Genomic DNA, 17,871 nt, shown 5'->3' on the forward strand with positions numbered 1-17,871 from the left:
TAAAAAGTACAAAAGTGAAGCTTATTAAACAGACCTTTTTTAAAGAAAAATCATCTTCTAGGAGCCTATTTTTTACTTTTATGTTCTTCTCCAGTAAAAAAGAACAAAAAATTATAAAATTACTTACAATTCAGAACAATTAATGACAATTTACTTAAATTGGAATGCACCACTTGAAATGTGGCATTAATTTTATTGATGCATGTCTTTAGACATTGTGATTGGATTCAGAGAGAAATCTCAGCAATTATTGGAGTAACTGTAGTCAATAGGTTAAGCAGTACTGTATAAAGAATATCTCTGTGGTGTCTGCTATGTGTCTGAAACAGATCATGCAAGATTAGTTCCTCCCTACTGTTAATGGGGCAAGGTAAACTTTCATCTTTTGATGGTTTTATGAAAACTGATAGTTTATCAAATGTTTAATTTTTTTAATGCTGAATGTCTTTTGTCTCTGAGAGGTAACCCAGAGATATTAAGGGGAAGATTTCTGTAAGATGAAAGCTGTGTGGTGGGAAAGAGGATGAGAAATATCATCTCAGGCTGTTTGAAAGAGCCTTTTCTATTTCTTTGTGAAAAAGGACAACAATCTAGAATTTTTAAAGATAAATAAAGAAGGAATAAGAGATGGTTTTCACCTGTTCCTCTGGATTGTCTAATTAGTGACAGTTATTTTAATCATTACTACTGTTAATTCATTGCTTGTTTAACTGTAAAGTGAGAAAGGTCTAAGAACTTTGAAGCCCATCTTTAATCCTTTTCTCCTATTTTTCTAGATTTTGAGGCTAGAGGTAATGGAGATAGCCTTAAATAATTCAAAATTTTCTCAAGTATTATAGAAGTTATTATTTTTATTATACTCTAATTGTAGTTATTTTATATAACTACATACAGATAAATGTAATATAATAATAATTTAAAGATTTTAACTGGTCATATAAGGCTATAAGAAATAACACCTTCAGAGATAGTATGATGGGTTGACATGTAAAAATAAACTTGCATGTTTATATTTTTGATATAAATTTTTAGCAGGCTTTGATCTTCTTCTACTTATTGGTAGTATTTACACTGGGAAGAAAACAGTACTAAGTGGTTAGGTCACAAGTTAAGTTTACCCTTTTTAATATAGGCAAGAAAATATATCTCTGACACTATGGGGGAGAAATACGCAGAGGGAGTCATCTTGGACTTGGAGAAAACATGGGAAGAGTCAGATCCACGTACTCCCCTCATATGCTTTCTTTCCATGGGCTCTGATCCTACGGACTCAATTATTGCTTTGGGAAAAAGACTGAAGACAGAAACATGTTGTGTTTCCATGGGCCAGGGGCAAGGAATCCATGCTCGTCAACTTCTACAGCAGACAATGGCTCATGTAAGCAACAAAAATCTGAACATTTTTCTCTCTGTGTTAAATACTTAGAAATAAAAATCCTGCCATGCAAGAATGTTGTTTGGTGGGTAATTAATGCTGATGTAAACCCCTATATTTATTTATATAAGTGTCCTAAGCAAGAGAACTGTCTTTTCACGGTCCTTCAATTTGCCATAACAAGCTTCTTGATACTCTGCAGATGTTTTTCATTGAAAATGGAGAGCTTTTCATATAAAATGGAATTTTTATAGCTAATTGCAGACTGATGAACATAGCTGAATCAATTTTTTGGGTTTTTTTGTTATATCACCAGTAAATATTCTTCTGTAAGCATTTCAGATTATTTTTTCAGTTTTTTATTTTTAGTAATATGGATGTACTTTGTTAAATGAAGAAAATGAATTCCAAATATGCTATTGACAGTTACATAAACTTGAAAAAAACAAGGTAGCATAGCAAGTTATTTTGTATTTCTGTAGTCTGAATTTGGACTTGGGAGGACAATTTGGTGGCATAGGCATTTTACAGGAAGAGGAATTAAAGAACCAAACTATCTGTGTGAGAAAGGTGAGATGTTCCAATTTGGCGTGCTTTGCCAATCAGGTGATACTACTGCTATGCCTGCTGATGTGAAAATACTGATCTTACTTTCCTGTGTTATGAGCTTCTGTTTATAACCTGTTTTACTCTGACTTTTGCATTTTTCTCTTCAACAAGAGTTTAATAACTTCTCATAAGGAACTAATTAGGAGATCAAATGAGAAGAAATCCATTCAAAAATAGGGGAGAGGAGCACCTTTTGTTTAGTTAAGGGAAATGCAGTTACTTTCCCTCCCTGTCTCACAAGTCCTCTTAGCAAAGAGGTATATGAGATGCCTATAATGAAATACAGTAATTCATATAAGAAAGCTTGACATCTATTGATTGATAGCAATAGATTAATTATGTTTGTTTACTTGGTTATTTTCCAAGCCTGGAGCCCTTGTGAAAAACAAAATTTAACAGGTTGCTCTATGGAGCTACTCCTGCGATCCCTAATGTAAGTAAAAATTTATCAATTTATATCATCACTGTAGTCATGACAAGGTATGTTTTAAATTTATTGAAATGGAAAAGGCAGAAACTATTTGAAAAGACCAGATGAGACAAGTAGGGACCACTTGTTCAGGTGAAAAAAAACCAAATAAGCTAACACCATCTTCCAAAGAAACAGCTCACAGCTTAGCTCCCCTCAAGGAGTGATTTCAGTTTGTGAACAATATTGATAACTTTTTATATTCTATTGTTTTAAACTAGGGAGGTTGGGCACTTCTGCAAAATTGCCACCTTGGACTTGACTTTCTGGATGAGTTAATGGACACTGTAATAGAGACAGAGACTGTTCATGAAAGCTTTCGACTGTGGATGACAACTGACATTCACAAGCAGTTCCCAATCACCCTTCTTCAAATGTCAATTAAGTTTACCAATGAACCACCACAAGGACTCAGAGCTGGACTAAAGAGAACATACAGTGGTGAGTGCTAGCATGGTAATGATTTAAAATTAGATTTTGGACTGTGATGGTATTGTGTGGTTGTGTTAAACTGGTAGTAGGTGTAAGCTAGTATGAGGAAAGGATCTCAACGACGTCAGGACACATTTTACTTTTTGTTTTGAAAATTAAAAAGAAGAGAAGATTTGCTGATGTTCTGTTGCTAGAACTAATTGGATAGCAAAACAGGAAATGCCTTTTATTTTCTCACATGTTGGCTTCTAGTATCTCAGGTCAAAGTATTAGAATTTTTAATATTTTGTCTTTTGGCAGAAAGATGACATGGTCGGCTATCAAGTGCTGTTTTCACTGCATAAAATAAAGGACAAATATTCTGTGCAGAAAGCAACTTTTAAATTTTGTACAGCTATTAGTGAATGGTGGGTTTTTTCTCCTGAAGTTTACTCTTTTAATTGGAGCAACTTAATAACATGCTATAAACTGTCTCCGGTACAGAACACTTTGTGGGACAATAATTTACCCTTGGGAGAGGCAGACAGCCAAGTGAATATCTCTAGAGTGATATTTTAGCACTGATTTGAAGTAGTTTTGGAAAAGACGATTACTGTGATTCTTATAAAGTCCATTTGCAATCAATAGGTGTCAGCCAGGATTTATTAGATGCCAGTAAAATGGTGCAATGGAAACCACTGCTGTATGCTGTAGCCTTCCTGCACTCCACTGTTCAAGAAAGGCGCAAGTTTGGGTCTCTGGGTTGGAATATACCCTATGAGTTTAATCAAGCTGATTTCAATGCTACTGTGCAGTTCGTTCAAAACCACTTGAATCGCATGGATACCAAGAAGGTAATTAAGGATTTTGTGAGAAAGGTGAATTAAGATGATGGATCTTTCCAGCAGTGGAATGTATGTAAATGCTTCCTAATAATTGAACTACAAGAGTGATTTTAACTTACTGTTTTTTCCACAAGCATTCAATATTTCAAGTATACCTGTCTCTATATGTTTTAGTTTAGGGTAAATTAGGAAGGAAAACTCTAAATGGGGATTTCTCCATGGAAATGCCCCTCCCTACCAACTGGTCCGGGAAAAGGAAAAAAAAATTCTTTGGGGAGAAGTGGAAAAAGCTGTTTATTTAACAGAAATTGAGTAATATTAAATAATAAAACTTCTTGCTGTTCAATGGGATGGCAAATCTAGGAAGAAAAAGTCCTTTTCATGTGGTGTAGCTTGGCTCGCTCAGGTTCTTATCAGTCCCTCCGCGGCGCTGCAAAGTGCCGAGGCCCAGGCCCCGGTGGGCCAAAGGCCTGAGCTCCCGGGGTTTGTCTGGGTGTTCAGTCCAGAGCAGGTTTGCACAGATCTAAGAAAATTGGAAAAAAACAAAGGTCTAGGGAACTCTTCTGCTTCAGCTAGCTAAAACTAACTAAAAGCCAGAGAGAAGCTCTGTCCCGCTGTCTGTCCGTGCTGCAGACACCACAGTCCCGGAGTGGGATGTGTGGGAGTGATGTTTTTCCTTAACACAAACTGCGCTCTTCTTCTTCCCCTTCTCTTGCTCTCAAAGCCAGTCTTAAAGGTGCAGAACTTAAATATGTAACATAAACCAGACGATTGGGGATACCAGTATCATAAAGTCACCCCAGGACACTATAGCAGCAGACTTAGACTTCTAATACAGTGCATGTTTAATTTCTGTATTAATCTCTACCTCAAAAAAACAAACAACAAACCTTCCCAGCCATCTCAGAAATATAAACCTAGTAGTACAGACCCTCATTTTAATTCTAATTAGGTCAATTAGTTAAAAAGGAAGATTTAAAATACTCTTTTATTTAAATCTACTTCAAGTAAAAATAATAAGATTTGGCCCCCCCAACCTATCATTGCAGCATGAAGAAATCAAAATTGGTTTTAAGTGTTTATACAAGAATTTCTTCTGTTTTTCACTTTCATATGGTCACTTGTCATACAGAAAGGTCTGTTGCAGAGCAATTTGCAGTTGGCATTTTAAGTGAAAGGAGGATTCAAATACATCCGTAACCTTTCATGCTATCATCAAGATGCTCTTGAATTTGTCAATGAATTATATCTTGAGAAATCTTTGCAGGTGTTCTGGGAATGCAAGACTACGATAAAAAAAAAGAGTAATAGGAAATTAACTTTCTTCCACATGGGACAGACATGCTACATCAGCTGTTTTTACTAAGGCAGACCTAAGTAAATAAGAAGAGGATTAGCTAAAATCAGTGCTTTCTGCTTGGTTTTAGGGGATCTCCTGGAGTACTGTTTGTTACATGATAGGTGAGATCCAGTATGGTGGTCGTGTGACAGATGACTTTGACAAAAGGCTCATGAACACCTTTGTAAAGGTTTGGTTCAGTGAAAATACATTCAGTCCGGAATTTAGCTTCTACAAAGGATACAGCATACCCAAATGTACTATAGTAGATCAATATCTTCAGTATATACAGGTTAGTAAATGAAAGCTAATCACTTGTTTCTTATAAGTTCCTTATTCCCTTTAAGTTTTGTTTTTTTCTGAAGATGTGCATTTTTCCTTTCATTCACAGATTAAATTGATTTCTAGCAATTTGAATATCTATTAGTGACAATTACTGTTATCAATGTTATCATCTCCATTACAGCAATATTTTTTATTCTTTTTTATACGGTTTGCTTGTGTGATGTATGTAAAGACACAGAGTTATAAAAGGGGGCAAAGAGTGGAGTCCAGACATTGGGTACAACCACTTTGAAATAAACTGTCTAGATATATGAGAGTAAAAGTCTATTATTAATACAGCACATAGTTGTTAAAACACAATTTGTTTGGTGTGATTTGGGCTGTGGCATGACAAATAGACCACAGCAAGTTATTTGGCTTAAGACTATTTGAAGAAATCTAGCTTCTTACTTATTTTTTATTTTTTTTTTATTTGGTTTTGTTGTGTGTGGAGTTTTATGGGTTTTTTTATTTTATGTTTTAGGGATTTTTTTTTTGTGTTTTTTTTCAATGGACTGCTTCCAAATCTCCAGCTGTACTCTTTTTATATTTTACTATGTAGAGCCTTCCTGCTTATGACACACCAGAGGTGTTTGGTTTGCACCCCAACGCAGATATCACCTACCAAAGTAAAGTTTCCAAAGATGTATTGGACACCATCCTCAGTATTCAGCCTAAAGATAGCTCTGGTGGAGGAGGTGAAACTCGAGAGGAAGTTGTAGCCAGACTGGCTGATGATATGCTGGAAAAAATTCCTGCTGATTATGTACCATTTGAAGTGAGTTAATGAAATTCTGGCAAAAAACATTTGCAAACCTTTTATGGATAAAAAAACAAAAACCAAAACAACCAACAACTTTTCTCAAATATTTAAATTAATTCCTACAGGAAATACTTTTTTTTTAAAGAAGTGTGGCCAAACTATTAATGTTTATAATGAAATCATTAAATATGTGCTGAAGTGCTTTCATAAGAACTTTTTCAGAAATATTAAACCATTAACACTTAAGTTGTTTGCACTATGAGGGAGGTAGGATCATCAGCTTGTAACAGAGGTTGTTGACACTATAAAATTTCTAGTTATGTCCATGCAGCTGTTTATTTTTTAATTTTATACTTTTGATTAAAAATATATCAATGAGTTTGGTTAAAATACAAGACTGCATGGTATTGTGATAGTTCCCAGGCATTGCTGCTTTGTTGAAGCAGAGTAGCAGGGACAATTAGTCTTGATTGGTTTGTGCTAAGGGAGCCTTGGAACTGCTTGTTGGAATTAAAGCTGAATTCCTCCATCTATGGTAAACAGCCTACAAGCTCTTTAAGTGGCATTAGCTCAAAGCATGATATACAGACTAAATCATGACTTAAATTAAAAACATAGCCAGTCTCAGCATTATACATTTCTCTTGGAACAAATCCTGTGTTTCTTTCTTGCAGATAATTCAAGGGTGCCAAACTGACCTTTAGCTTCATAAATAAATTATTTTGTCTCAAAGATCATATTGGGATCTAAGCTTGACGTAAAGCCATTTTTTTTTTTAATTTCTATTGAAGGATCTTTGGTTTCCTACCAACAGGTAAAAGAAAAACTAAAGAACATGGGGCCTTTTCAGCCTATGCACATATTTTTGCGACAGGAGATTGAACAAATGCAGAGAGTTATTTCTTTAGTGAGAAGCACTCTGACTGATCTAAAACTTGCCATTGATGGGACAATAGTTATGAGTGAAAATCTGAGGGATGCTTTAGACTGCATGTATGATGGAAGGATTCCTGCCAGCTGGAAAAAGGTAGGTGTACATCACTTGTTCTGGAAAGAAATAAAAATATTTCTGAAGAGACTAGATTAAACTGCTAGACTTATAGTAAACATTTTTTTTTCCAAACTATGTTTCAGAAGTGTTAACCAGAGCTGTGCAACTGCTGGAATAGATTTTGTGCTAAAATAAACATAGTCAAAACAAGCCTTCTTTCATGTATAAAAATTGAAATGAACGTGAGTTATGCAGATATTTCCCATTTTAACAGCTTGTTGCATATTGTCAGGATAAAAAAGCCAGAGAGAGGAGAGAAATTTAAAATGTGATGATGAATTTTTAAAAATAGCACCCACATCATTGGACTGGTGTTATTTACTGAACATATATGATTTTTATATATTCCTTCTCTGGGTTAAGTAGAGGTGGCCTGTCCATCTTGGTCAAAATCAGTGTACTTTGAGTTTGAGTAATAGCTACATAATTACGAAATAGTAGATGCTTGAAAGGACCTATGGAGACAGTCTAGTTTAATCACACTTCTGAAAGTAGGGTCAGTTAAAGCAGGTTTCCCAGGAGTCTCCAGAATCACAGAGGTGCAACCCATTCCACTGTTTGATCACCTTCACAGTAAAAACAACCAATCAACCAACCACCAGACAAACAAACAAAAAAATCCCTTAAGTGGAAACAAAATTTCTGACATTTCACCTTGTTTCTATTGTCTTCTCTCCTATTGCTGACAAGGATCAGGCTCTGTCTTCTTCTGGTTTCCACATGAGATAGAAACATATTATCTCTTTTGAGCCTTCTCTTCTCCAGGCTAAACAATCCCAGCTCTCAGTCTCTCCCCATGGAAATTCGTTTCTGAGACAATTAGAACTGTTAATGGCAATTGATGGAAAGAAAAATGGGGAGATTTTTTGTTGTTTGCTTGTTTTGTTTGTACTAACAAAGTGTTTTCATGGTACAAAACCTGGATGTAAACAGGTGGTTCACAACACAGCTATATCTCCACATAGTCCAAGTTCAGTTTTCCATAGGTTTTATTCAGAATAATAAAAATGCAGAACAGTTTTACAGAAATCATGTTGTCTTGATATATTGACATTGGAATTATAAAGACATTTATGCAATTTTTCTTCTTAGTTTATACAGTTGTCTAACCTTGCAAAAATATCATAAAATGGACAATTACTACAGAGAACATTAAGCATGTAAATGGAATAGTACACATGAATTTGAATAGAGAAAGAATTTGCTTCAAGTTTTTGTAGGATGCAAAGTTTATGCATCAGATTAAAGTTAAGATATGATAGATGATCTTCAAATATGCTTTGCTAATATTGTATAGTTTATTACCATGGGAGGATTTAGCTCTTCTTGTCAGCTGTATGCTATTTTTAAACATGTTTACTGTTTCTAGGCATCTTGGCCTTCCAGTACACTTGGCTTCTGGTTTACTGAGTTTTTAGAAAGAAATCACCAGATTTATAAATGGATTTTTGAAAGTCAACCAAACTGTTTCTGGATGACAGGGTTTTTTAATCCTCAAGGATTTTTAACTGCAGTGAGACAGGTAAATTGTGCTTGAAGTCTTATTCTGCTGATTTTTTTTACATGCTTTTAAAAATAAAATGTATTGTCTGATGAAGGATGAGTTTATACACTTGGAAAGATGTTTGACTGTCTAGCATTTCCTGAGTGAACTGCTCTCCCTTCACACATTCTTTTTCAGTATATCAACCACTAACGTGTTAAAATATGTTTCCTGTGTTGACCAACACCCAAATAAGGCTATCTCACAACATTATTAAGGCAGACTAGAAAAATATTTTATCTCATGTTTCCATTGAGATATCTCTGAGAATGGCCATTAAGACCATGAATTTGCCTTTTTCCCACCTCTCTTTTGTTCTGTGTCCTGTACTTACCTGCATGGAGACTGGGCATAAAAGCTATTCAGAATTAGTTTTACATTTCACTTCTGCTGTTCAGTAGCTGATTAAATCTTCAGGAAGTGGGAAAGACTTTCCCTTATTAATGCATATAAGTATGATATGATATTTTTGTGTTTGTGTGTATGTTGACTTGGTGATTGTGTTGGCTGCTCAGCAACTTTTTTACTTTAAAAGGAAGCCTGTGTTGGTCAGCATAAGGGTACATATTGGAGAAAGTAAGCATCTGGAATGTGTAAAATGTAAAAAAGTCTACCTAGGTGAAAGTACACTGTGACCTCAGGAAAAAAAGCCCAGACTTTTGGAGAAGAGAATGAAGATTTGTGGAAAAATATCCCCTCTTACTCTGAGGTCTGGGTAATGTAATCTAAAATTTCAGGCATATAACATTGGAATTATGAGTGAACAATCCTAAACTGGGACTCTCTTTTGCATCCAAGCTTGTGTAAAAGGTTTACTGGCAGGATCCAAAACAGTTGGAAACTACAGAATTTTCTGGTTCCATAAAAAGGAACTGTGGATATGTAACAACCTAATATCCCAAGTAAATACAAAAGTAAGTTTCTGGGCTTCACTGTATGGTAAAACAAATAGAAATGAGAAAGAAGAGTCAGAATGATCACTGGGCTATAAACCTTGAGTTCTTTTAGATCACCCAAGTAACTGCAGTATGGGGAAAACATTCATTCCAATTACTTCAAACAAAGATTTTTGAAGCCATTCAAAAGATCAGGATAAAACTTTGGTTTGCCGTAACTTATATTTGCATGGGATAGTAAAGAACTAGGCACCTGAGAATTGTGTGTTGTCCAAATCAATAACTAAGAGGGTTTTTTTGCAGTCTCTTTACATAGCTTTATATCTGATTTATATATATATCTGATATAATTTCTGTCTAATGTCTAACTTGATGAGTTCTTACTCATCAAGAATACTGAAAAGTAGAGGTGCAGGAAAATGAAGGTAACCCCAGAAAATATGTTTCACTTACCCCATACTGGTAATGTTTTCTCATCTCATCAAATATGTGAATTTTTTGTGTTCACAAGAGCTGTCTACCATTGGCATTCAGTGGTTGTGTTACTTGGTATGGTCTTTAGATATTTTATATAATAGATAGAAATTAAAATCAAATTTAGTGGAAAAAGTACTGAAAGCTTTCTTGTAGTGCCATGCCATCACTTCTTCGGAGAAAAGTCAGACTTCTGTGAACATGGATATTGTGAAGAATTGGGGATTTTTTGTACTGAAGAGGATATATTATGACGATACAAACTTATTTCTAATAACTGCTGGGGAAAAGGGTTCTGTGCTCATGTGAAAATGTAACCACATAACTTTTGTCTGGTTTGGGCAGGAAATAACAAGAGCTAACAAAGGATGGGCTCTTGACAGTGTGGTGCTGTGCAATGAAGTCACTAAATGGATGAAGGATGATATCACAAGCCCTCCTTCTGAAGGTGTCTATGTGTATGGGCTGTATTTGGAAGGAGCTGGTTGGGACAGAAGAAACATGAGACTTACAGAATCTAAGCCCAAAGTGCTCTTCGAGCTGATGCCAGTTATAAGGATATATGCAGAGAATAACAGTAAGTACCAGTATTGTAAATTTTGTTATTTCCATTTAATTCAATGTAACTTTTTATTTAACTTCATCAAGATCTTTTCAGCTGTAGGAATTTCATTAAGCTGTTGCAAATCATTGTATACATAGCAAATCTCTTTCAATGGGGGAGACTTCCCAGACTTCCACTGAAAATGTCTTTTCAGACATGCTTCATAATTGATAGTAGGCACTTTTCCTAATATTTACATAGGTGTCTACACATGGTCTTAATGGTGTTAAGAAATTTGTAACCCATTTGCAGGTAAGCTGTACAAATTGACAATATGTCTCCCAGATTGAAAATGCCATCTTTCTTACACATAAACTCTGTAGCCTCCATAACCTAAATCTAAATAATTCCTTTTACTCATGCTAAAAATGAATGTAATATATATATAAACATATAATATGCACACATTCATATAAGATATACATATATTTTATATATATACAGATTATATACATACAGATATATATAATACATATATTCAGATTTATACCGATTTTATATATACACACATATACATGTATATATTACACGTATAGATCACATGTTATCTATACTATATATGTACTCTATATATATAGATAATGTATATATTTATATATTTTTTTTCCCCTTGACAAGTCTGATTTTGAGCTCATGGAAGCAGGAAAGAGGTGGAGTGAGGTGTGGGAGATGTTTTGTCTTTGAGGCAGAAAAGGAATGTAGGAATGCAAAGGAAACTTACGGAGCTTAAGGACAGTGCTGTGAAAATATGTACTTTGCCTTAATGTGGTGGGTTTTTGCATATAGAATAGGACATGCTCTTGAATAGGGATGTAAAAAAGAATAGAGAAATCCACTACAGAACATAGAATTGGAAAAAATCTGTTGAAAAGCATTCCACCTCTAAAAGCAAAGCTTGCTAACATGCTATTTTGTATAGCTAATATTTTATAAAAGGCATGATCAGCAGCCAAGATACTAATAAAAGAATACTGAGGTACTGAGCATGAGTAGACTACTGTTCTAATTCTGCAGTGAAGTAGTTGATGACTTATACTCTCAAATACTAAATGCTTTTCAAACCAAATTGCTCAAAGTAGGGAAATTTTATTTTGGCATAGTACATTGATAAGAAGTGATGTTCATTGGGAGATTGAACTAATAGGAAGACTAATTACTCTAGAATGTCCATTTACATGACTTGCTTTGAATCAGTTCCTAGGTGTTCATGTTAAATCTTAAACCTACAGAAACTTCAAAGCATATATGTTCTTCAGCTGGCAATAGCAAATAGAGAGCAGTGTACTATTGAACTTGCATTCAGTTTTCCATTTGCCTTATGATCATTCTCTTATGGCCCCATTTTTTCAACTTAGCTTAATTGCTCTTTATGTCCCTTTTGTCTTTTCAGCTGCAAAAGATCCACGTCTGTATTCATGTCCAGTCTACAAAAAGAGCAGTCGAACAGATCTGAATTACATTGCTGCTATGGATCTTAAAACCCGTCAGCCTCCAGAGCACTGGGTACTCCGTGGAGTAGCACTTCTGTGTGATGTCAAGTAATGTTTAAAAAGAAATCAGAATGTTTCCAGGAGTACTTTTCTGATTTTAAATGTAAACATTAGTATGTAGTTAGATACACAGTGGAACACTCTTAAAAATATTATTTCTAAACCATAGACTTCATTATGGTATTTTTATAAAATTGTTCTCAGGAAACCTCTACAATAGGCTTATAAATGCTACATCTTGTAGTGACATTAACTTTGGTGTCTTTGAAAAATCATTACAAATATTTAGTGTTACTATCACTTACATGTGCATAAGCACTCCTCCTGTGTGCTTAATTTTACCTTGAATAAAGATTAATTGATTTAAACATTATTAATTTTTGGTAGTAAATATTTTGTATCAGGACTTACCTTCAGGAGGCTAAATGCAAAGCTGGGTTTCTTCTCCTCCTCGAGGAATTAATCTTATAAGAGAAACATTAGCAGCTCTATTCTCCAGTTGGAGAATATGGACCTCACACACCAAGCACACTTATTAATCATCAAAAAGCCAGTGTATTTTTGTTGCTGAGTTCAGTAGGTCACATATCTTAGTGGTCCACTAATCATTCCCAAAAGTGGCTTCTTCAGAAGAGGAAGCAGAGAGAATCAGTATTCCTGGTTCATCTGTCATTCATAAATGCTGTTCTCCATAAATGAAGAAACTGTTTTCAGTTTTATGTCAAATTAATACAGGGAGACTTCAACATTCATTTCCACAGTCAAACCAGTAATAAAACTTAGGTGGAACATTGATTCCGTCTTTGATTCTGGTTGTAGGTAGAGGTTTTCCATCTTGGTATTAATTTTTTTTTCTTTTAAATAACTCACAGTGGTATAAATGAAATATGTGAAAATCTTTCATAGGAAATACTTTAAATTCAGACATGGAAATAAATAAAGTTAGAAAGGTTGAAGTGCTCTTTACTGAACATTGAGGCACCATGTTCTGGCTTCCATGAGATCTCCAGATACTTGCTGGAGTTCTAAGTTCCTGTGCACTCCTGTCTTTCACCAAGACCTTCCTCTATGAAGAAGATGCAGATATTTCATCCTTGTGCAAGTCATTCAAACTGAGAATTTACAAGCCACATGTGCTTTAAATACCACTTTTCAAATTGGGCATTTTTTCTACCATCATTGCTGTAGATACAGTGGATACATCAAACCCAATTCTCAGTAATTCTCAGTGAGGAAACTGTGCACATTTTTTTCAGAGTGCGATTTTCTGTGGGAAAACCATACTGGTGATCCTAGTTATTCCAAAGGCTGTTAGGTTAGTGAAACAATTGATATTGGCCATCATTGCTATTTCTGTTGTTTTAGCTTTCCTTTTGTAGGAGGTTTGGCATCGGCTCTTTAGGTGTCTGCAAAACCACCATCAGGGATGAAATAATTAGGCAGGGGAAAGTTCAATGAGTACTTGAAATGTAGTATTATGTCAGGGGCCAGAGTGCATAACCCTGCTCTCCCAGAGGTTTTGCTGCCTGGACTGGGAGAAGACTTGGTGCAGCTCGAATCAGACCTACCTCATTTACTATAGCCTTGCCTTGATCTGTGTGGCACTGTGGTTAACCTCATCTCTTCAGGCCCTACCTTGCTGACCCATCTTTCTGGCCTGACCTCAGATCTGCCCTGTTATTACAGCCTCATCTGGCAGTCATTGATATGTCATCTGGCTCTGGATGCTCTCTTTTTAGTTCAGGTGCCATGGGACTGTGTCCTTATCAGAGAGAGCTTTGCCCTTCCCACTCTGCTGTGGCTCTTGGCTTCCAGCTCCACTGTCCTTTCAAGCAGCCTGCTTTTGCTGTGCCCTGACATATGCCTTAAAACAGAGGGAAAAATGATCTGTTTTTTTTCATCTTCTTAGCAGAAATGGGTAATGAAATCCTTCAATGGAAAGGTATATCAATAAAATAACCAAACCTCATGTATTGTAGAATTGGATGTCTAGAACTCTTTGTCTCTGCTATTGGTACTGAATGGATTAGTAAAGAAATACTATTCACAGACTTCAATTATACTGCTGTTAAGCATGCAGCACTATAAAATTGAGGCTCTGAAGGGGTTCAGGATTACAGAAGGTGTTCTCTATATGAATTTTTCATATTGGGCATGATAAATACATGTATTTTGGAGAATTTTTAAAAACAAACATTATACAATTTTATCTTAGAAATTAATAGTAAATTAATGTTCTGAAAAAGGCGCAGATATTAAACTTTCATCATAGTGCTTTGAAATCCCTCAGAAATTTTAGAGTATTTAAATTAGGCAACCTAATCTTTCAAATATGTACCATCCTGTGTAGGGCATATTACTATTATATGAGTTTCTCTTCAGAAAAGCTTTTTTCTTTGAGCTGTGTGCCTGCACTCATACGTCTTAGCTCCTAAGTCACTTTTCTTACATTTGTGATTTGTTGCACTTTTGAGATTATAAGGAAAAAGAAAAATTCAAGTTTCAAACATAGTGCAATTCCAAACTAGCAGTAAGTGTGGCTGTCACCACTGAAAAGGATTTTTTTAATTAGAAGTACATTGCAGTGGTATACGTACAAAAATTTGATTAATAAAAAATTGCTTCTCATTCTGAAATATCCTTAATTAAATTATTTCCACAATTAAATCAATATTGAAGATAATTCAGCTTTTCTTTATTATGTGGGCTTCTTCTTTTCATTCCTTGCTCGGACAGTTATCCTATTTTAATTACCCAGAGGTGGATATACTATGTGGCTTCCTAATGAATCTTGAAATAAATCTTGACTAGTGTTCATATTACATTTTAATTTTTAGCTTTCGCATTCACATGGCACATATGTTATAGGTGTATACAAATATTTGGAGGCTTTTGAAACACATAGAACACTTAAAATGCAATGCTGCAGAAGTGGTTGTATGTGAGACAAGTTGCTTATCAGTTGTGTAAAACTAAAGGTCTATTAAACAGATGAAATAAAAGAGGAGTTCTTGACATGCTTGTGGATCCCAAGATGTAACATTTACTGGAGTTTCTGGAATTTAATTTACACTATGCAGCTTTTCCAAGGACTGTACTACTCTATAGCTTTTGTTCTTATAATAAAATGAAAACATCCTGTGTAAGTAATCATGTATTATGAGTCTGTATATTAGTACAGGAAAATGTAATTAAAATCTGAGCTTTTTAAAGCTAAAAAGCAAGTATATGTTACCAATCTCACTTTGCCCTTGAAGTCTACACATAAAATTATATTTTTTTGGTATTTAGTTGCACATTCGGTCTTTTAAACAAATATCTAAAACAAAGAGCTATTGAACCAACACTGGAAAAGTGGGCAGAAGAAAAAGAGGGAAGAAAGGCATCATTAAAATATTTTTTAGTTAGAGCTGTTATTTAAAATGATACTGGCCTTTAAATTTTAAGTAGAGTTATTATTTGCATTGCAATCACTGGGAGAACTGAAGGAGTTATTTTAGTTTTTGCTGTCAGAGGGTATGAGCTATCCTATTTTGGTAAGAAAAACAACAGATGTTTGCTGATGTAAAAACATTATTTTTTTTCTAAAGGTGTTATCTTAGAACAAGAAGATCTACACACAGAAAAAGAAGTTAGGAAGCTCTGTGAACCGTCTGTGAAAAGAGGTTAACATGATTGAACAGAAGGCAGAGTAACTTGTTAAGACACTGTTTTTACATGAGTTGCCTGCAAATAACAAAGTTACTGCAGTTTCTCTGTTAAAATGCCACAATAATGGCAGCCAATATATATAGCTCCTCCTGCAAAGTGTCTCTCCCACCACCTTCCGTTTCTTGAGTATAAAAGGTGTAATTTTTGCAGAAAAATGTAACCTGGAATCTCTTGTTAACTGACCTATTTAACTTACTATATTGAATATCCCATTATGTTTTCCTCTCTTAAAGCTGAATTAGTTCTCTCTCTTGCTCTGAGTGAACTGGAATTCCAGCAAAATAATAGTTGCTTAGTTTGGGAAGAGCACTGTAAGTGATTCATCTTACCTTTCAGTGTCTTTTCTAATCTGATTAATATATGCTTAGAAAGGAAATGTTAACTGATGAAGCTCATAAGCACCGTAGGAGATTGTGACAAGAGCGTGTGCACAAAGAATACCTAGAAATGCTTTGTGAAGTAAGATGTGCTCAAGAAAAGTCCCTTCTACAGGCCATCATTTTCACAAAACCAATTCCTTTATGTTAACTTCCAGCACTTAAAATGGGCTTGTAAGAAAGATGGGGGAAAACCTTAGTAGGGCATGTTGTGGTAAGACAAGGGGTAATGATTTTAAACTAGGAGAGAGTAGACTTAGACTAGATAAAAGGAAGAAATTTTTAATAATAAAAATAGTGAAATTCTAAAGCAGGTTGCTCAGGTAAGTGGTAAATGCTTCATCCCTGTAAATATTCAAGGCCAGATTAGATGGGGCTCTGGGCAACCTCATCTAGTGTAAGATTGCAGGGAGGTTGGACTAAATGACCTTTAAAGGACCCTTCCAACCCAAGCCATTCTATGATTTTATTACTTGCATAGATCAGTATTGTTTCATATAAAATACTTTGTGTAAAATATGCAGATGAGACAAAATTATAATCATTGCAGCCAAAGCTCAAATAACTCAAAAGGCAAAATGTTTATTTCATTTTATACATGAAATAAGTTGCTTTGCATTTCTTCTTGACACTGCACTGTGGTGTAATAAAGCTCAAAAATGCTTTTAGTATGATTTCCTTTTTGCATTTTGGTCTCCAACTTCTGCATAATAATCCTTACTTCTCAAATAAAGCTGTTCTTTATTCTTTCAAAGTAAGTTGTCTCAGGTAAGTTATGTTTGACAAACAAGAAATTTGTTACTTGGATAAAAGGAAAAACCAATTAAGAAATGCATGATCTGTGCAAAACAGAAGAAATTTCACCATGGGAGGAGGTATGTCAGATCATAATGGAAGTGAAATCCTTATGAAGAGTCATGCTGATTGGTGATCTTTGGTTTGCAAAAATTTGATCAATTGGCATCAGTGTTAGACTGTGTCACAACAACACAATAAAATTTCTGTTTGAGCCTAACTAAGTGTGAAATTTAATACTGAGTTGGGCTTTGTTTTTAGGCAGATTTCAGTGAATCTCTTCTTGCTTTATCCTTTTAAAAATTAAAAAGGCAATTATAACGCTATTGGAGATAGCTGTATTTACTGGATGGGCAGTAGTTTCTGGTCTTCATTTTACTAAATTGGTCAGATGGGAGACCAGGCTCTGCAAATATCCAACCCATGTGTTTGGTGAATGAAGTTTTATACAGCCAGAGATCTCAGCATACTACTTCATGAATAGGACACTCTTTTGCACTGTATGAAATGAATCCTTGACTTTGAAAAGAAGCAAAAACCTGGGGCAAAAGAGAAGGGGAGGACCATGTGTGAAAGCTGGGATGGATCAGAATCATGTCAACATTTTATTGAATAGTCTACTTACTGAAATAGTTTTGAGGAAAATGCCCTGTCAGTTTCCTAGTTGTAAGGGATATTGTGGTATCACAGAATTGTTGAGGTTGGCAGGGAGCTCTGGAGGTCATTTTGTCCAATTCCCTGCTCAAGTAGGGTCTCCTGGAGCTGGCTGCCTAGGATTGTGTCCAAGTAGATTTT

At 35.1% G+C, this 17,871-nt stretch overlaps 1 protein-coding gene across 1 annotated transcript in view; it reads left to right on the forward strand.

Annotated features, from left to right (window-relative positions):
- Positions 1–15,343, forward strand: part of DNAH5 (dynein axonemal heavy chain 5) — a 120,059-nt gene extending 104,716 nt beyond the window's left edge. The window contains exons 71-79 of the mRNA XM_033519319.1: positions 1,133–1,378; positions 2,675–2,894; positions 3,513–3,718; positions 5,137–5,340; positions 5,935–6,150; positions 6,950–7,162; positions 8,556–8,708; positions 10,445–10,676; positions 12,094–15,343. Coding sequence (XP_033375210.1) covers positions 1,133–1,378; positions 2,675–2,894; positions 3,513–3,718; positions 5,137–5,340; positions 5,935–6,150; positions 6,950–7,162; positions 8,556–8,708; positions 10,445–10,676; positions 12,094–12,245 — 1,842 coding nt within the window. The 3' untranslated portion in view covers positions 12,246–15,343. The remainder of the gene's footprint in view (positions 1–1,132; positions 1,379–2,674; positions 2,895–3,512; positions 3,719–5,136; positions 5,341–5,934; positions 6,151–6,949; positions 7,163–8,555; positions 8,709–10,444; positions 10,677–12,093) is intronic.
- Positions 15,344–17,871: the final 2,528 nt, after the last annotated feature.

Source organism: Parus major, chromosome 2 (genome assembly GCF_001522545.3).
Source record: "Parus major isolate Abel chromosome 2, Parus_major1.1, whole genome shotgun sequence".
Classification (NCBI taxonomy): Eukaryota; Metazoa; Chordata; class Aves; order Passeriformes; family Paridae; genus Parus; species Parus major.